Genomic DNA, 3,438 nt, shown 5'->3' with positions numbered 1-3,438 from the left:
ACGAAGTCCCGTCGCAAAGCTAAACCCGTTTCTCGATTCAGATCAAATCCTCAGAGTCGGAGGGCGCTTGAATTACGCTCCTCTTCCGACGACTCACAAACATCCCGCATTATTAGCGAAGCATCCCGTCACTACGCTTTTAGTCCGATACGCTCACATACGATCAATGCACGCCGGGGTACAATTAACATTAGCCACCCTCCGACAAAGATACTGGGTTCTTCGAGCGCGCGCGATAGTCAAAGGCGTCATTCACGAGTGCGTCCCGTGTACGCGGGAAAGAGCAGCTATCCCGAATCAACTTATGGGGCCCCTGCCACCCGCTCGAGTCACGGCGCCCACTAAAGCATTTAGCCATTGCGGCGTAGATTATGCCGGCCCCGTTCAAACTCGAACCGCACCCGGCCGTGGAATCAAATCCCGAAAAGGCTACATCGCTCTTTTCATTTGTCTCGCGTCCCGAGCAATTCACCTGGAGCTCGTCAGCGATTACTCGACTCAGGCTTTTCTTCTCGCATTTACTAGATTCTGCTCGCGGCGCGGACTGCCGTGCACGATGTATTCCGACAACGGAACGACATTTGCCGGCGCCGACAAAGAGTTACGCAACGCCTATCAAGCCGCGCTATCGGATAATGACTTCCAAAATCGCACCGCTTCTGACGGCATTCTCTGGAAGTTTATTCCGCCGCACGCGCCTCATTTCGGTGGGTTGTGGGAGTCGGACGTGCGAAGCGTCAAGCATCATATTCGACACGTTCTCGGATCTCACTTCCTCACCTTCGAAGAGTTCACAACCTTGCTCTCCCGAATCGAAGCTTGTTTAAATTCCCGGCCCTTGGAGCCGCTTACGGACACGCTCGATGATTTCGAGCCACTTACTCCAGGCCATTTCTTAATCGGCTCGGCGATCACGATGCCGCCCGAGCCCTCGCTGTTGCACATCAACGAGAATCGACTCTCTCGATGGCAACTAATTCGGCAGATAACAGAAACCTTCTGGCAATTATGGCAATCAGATTATGTTAATACGCTCCAACAGCGAAGTAAATGGTGCCGCGAGAAAAAGGGAATCAAGGTAGGCGCGATGGTACTCCTCCGAAATCCGCTACTCCCCCCGTGCAAGTGGGAACTCGGACGCGTAACCCGGTGTCATCCGGGCCCTGACGGTTTGGTAGGCGTGGTGTCCGTAAAAACCGCACAATCGGAGTTCAAGCGACCAATCGTAAAATTATGCGTTTTACCGTTCGCTGAACCCTCTGCACAAACCGAGCAACCAAACAAGACGACATCCCAGGAGATTCCGTTGCGCCAGTAAACCGCGTATAAGCGGTCCCCTGTTAAGTAGAGTCGCGTGCGTTGTATCACGTGTAATATCGTTCGGTCTAATGCGAAGACCATAACTCTCTACAAGATATCGATCAAACATGTGACAACACACTCACTGCGAGTGTTTTCTCTTCATAGTTTCAGGGTTCAAAAGGAAAGGGCTAGACGATCCGCCACTCATCGTCGTGTCGCATCGCCCGTACTCATTGTCAGTTCCTTTCGAAACTAATGTTTCGAGGCGCGCGGTATGTGCGAGATTGTCGTGGCGAATAACTCATCGAATGTAAGCGATAATTGTCGTGGCAAATAGCCCAAGAAATAGGCACGATACTTGGCGGGGCAAAGAACCAAACGACCCGATAAACACAAATCAATGTCAACATCGGCGAGGTGACGGGCAAATAATCACGTCCGACCTGCTCATCGTCACATCGGATTTACCGAATACAAACGCGCGGTTCGCGTTAAAAACAAATACCCTCGACATTAGGACCGTATGAGAGCGACGACAAATAAAGATTTAAACCGAAGTTCAGTTGCTAGTGAGACAGCAATAAGAGAGCACGATTAACGGAATCAGTCCAGAGTCACGTATAGCAGATCGCTCCGAGATTCGTGATCGCGAACTACAAATTCGCATCGCGATTCTGGCATCTCGCTCTCATACGGTCTTAAGAGTCCGGTTGACTGCCTTCGCGCGTCCGCGTGTGACCGCGAAACGAGCGCAGCTCAACTGCAAATCGTTTCCGAAAGTGCTGCTCTCGTTTACCGTGCGGGTACGAGATTAATCAAGAACGTTATAATATCTCAGTGTAATTTGTCAATAAATTTATTGTGTTGTTAACGGTTCGCAAATCTGCCCGTCACGTCTCTCCTGGGTGTTTTCGGAGCACCAGTCGGAGCTCGGTCCGGCGATACATATACAGTCAAAGAGCGTTGCTCTCCGGCCGTCGCCTGCGAACCTCGCTCAGAAGGCAACCGGAGTCGCGCACACTGTCAAATGTTTTGCCGGTCCATAATTCGAGCGGCGTTTTACCAGGAATACTTGACTTCCCTGTACGATTGATCAGAAATACTGCCGTGTCACACGCATGAGCCGAAAATGATTTTGACAACTCACTAACCGAAAGCATCGAGCGAGCAAGTTCAACAACGTGTCGGTTTGATTGTTCCGCGACGCCATTTTGTTCAGGCGTATACGGACATGATGGACGAAACTCGATGCCGCGTTTTCGTAGTAATGTCAATAATTTAGCACAATCGAATTCAGTACCACAGTCCGAACGAAAAGTTTTCACTTTATGTCCTGCGGTATCGCACTCATTTAGAAACGTTTCCAGGTGCGTGGCTACTTCTGATTTTTCTTTCATGAAAAATATACGAACGTAACGCGAAAAGTCATCTTTGAAGGCCACGTAATACCGAAAACCGTGTAACGAATCGACCGACATCGGACCATTTACGTTGGCATTAATTAACTCGCCGACACATTGCGGACGATCCCGACGCGAATGCAACGGTTTGCGATGTGATTTACCGAGAACACACCCGTCGCAAAAGGACGCGGCATCGGAACACTTAACCGATATACCCGCACGGGATAGTACATCGCGCACATGACGTTTGTCTTGATGGCCTAATCGTTCGTGCCATCCTTGTAGTACTTCTTCGGTTGAAGCTAGGTTAGCTTCCACGGAAAAATCCGGAATACGAACACGCATATTCATGACGTACACGGGACCGATGAGTTTACCGGTCGCAACGAGTTCACTACCGTATCGAATTTTCACACCATCGAAGTCGAACGTAATGTTATTTCCGTGTTTGACAGCTTGTCGAATGGAGAAAAGTTGATGGCGAGCCTCAGGTACATACCAAACGTCCTTCATCGAAGCAGGCAACCATCTGTCACCTATGCGCATCTCGACGTCAATTCTGCCAGACCCGTAAGCCAGAATGTATTCCTTGCCGGCTGTCTGGACGCGCTGCGGAATCGGGACCTTCTCGAATGTAGCAAAGTATTGTTTATTCGTCGACATATGATGCGTCGTACCGGAGTCCGAAATCCAAGAGTCAGCGGGAGCGAAGTCTGCGTTGACTGCCAGGCCA

The 3,438-nt window shown here is 50.3% G+C and overlaps 1 protein-coding gene across 1 annotated transcript; it reads left to right on the top strand.

Annotated features, from left to right (window-relative positions):
* Window positions 1–166: 166 nt before the first annotated feature.
* LOC105571019 lies at window positions 167–1,318 on the top strand. Its single transcript, XM_012028489.1, has one exon. It carries the CDS (start codon window positions 167–169, stop codon window positions 1,316–1,318), a length of 1,152 nt encoding a protein of 383 aa, XP_011883879.1.
* The last annotated feature ends 2,120 nt before the right edge of the window (window positions 1,319–3,438 follow it).

This window comes from Vollenhovia emeryi, unplaced genomic scaffold (genome assembly GCF_000949405.1).
Source record: "Vollenhovia emeryi isolate VEMERY1.0 unplaced genomic scaffold, V.emery_V1.0 DF941351.1, whole genome shotgun sequence".
Taxonomy (NCBI): domain Eukaryota; kingdom Metazoa; phylum Arthropoda; class Insecta; order Hymenoptera; family Formicidae; genus Vollenhovia; species Vollenhovia emeryi.
Note: the sequence above shows the minus strand (reverse complement) of the source record. Positions and strands in the feature narration are given on the sequence as shown.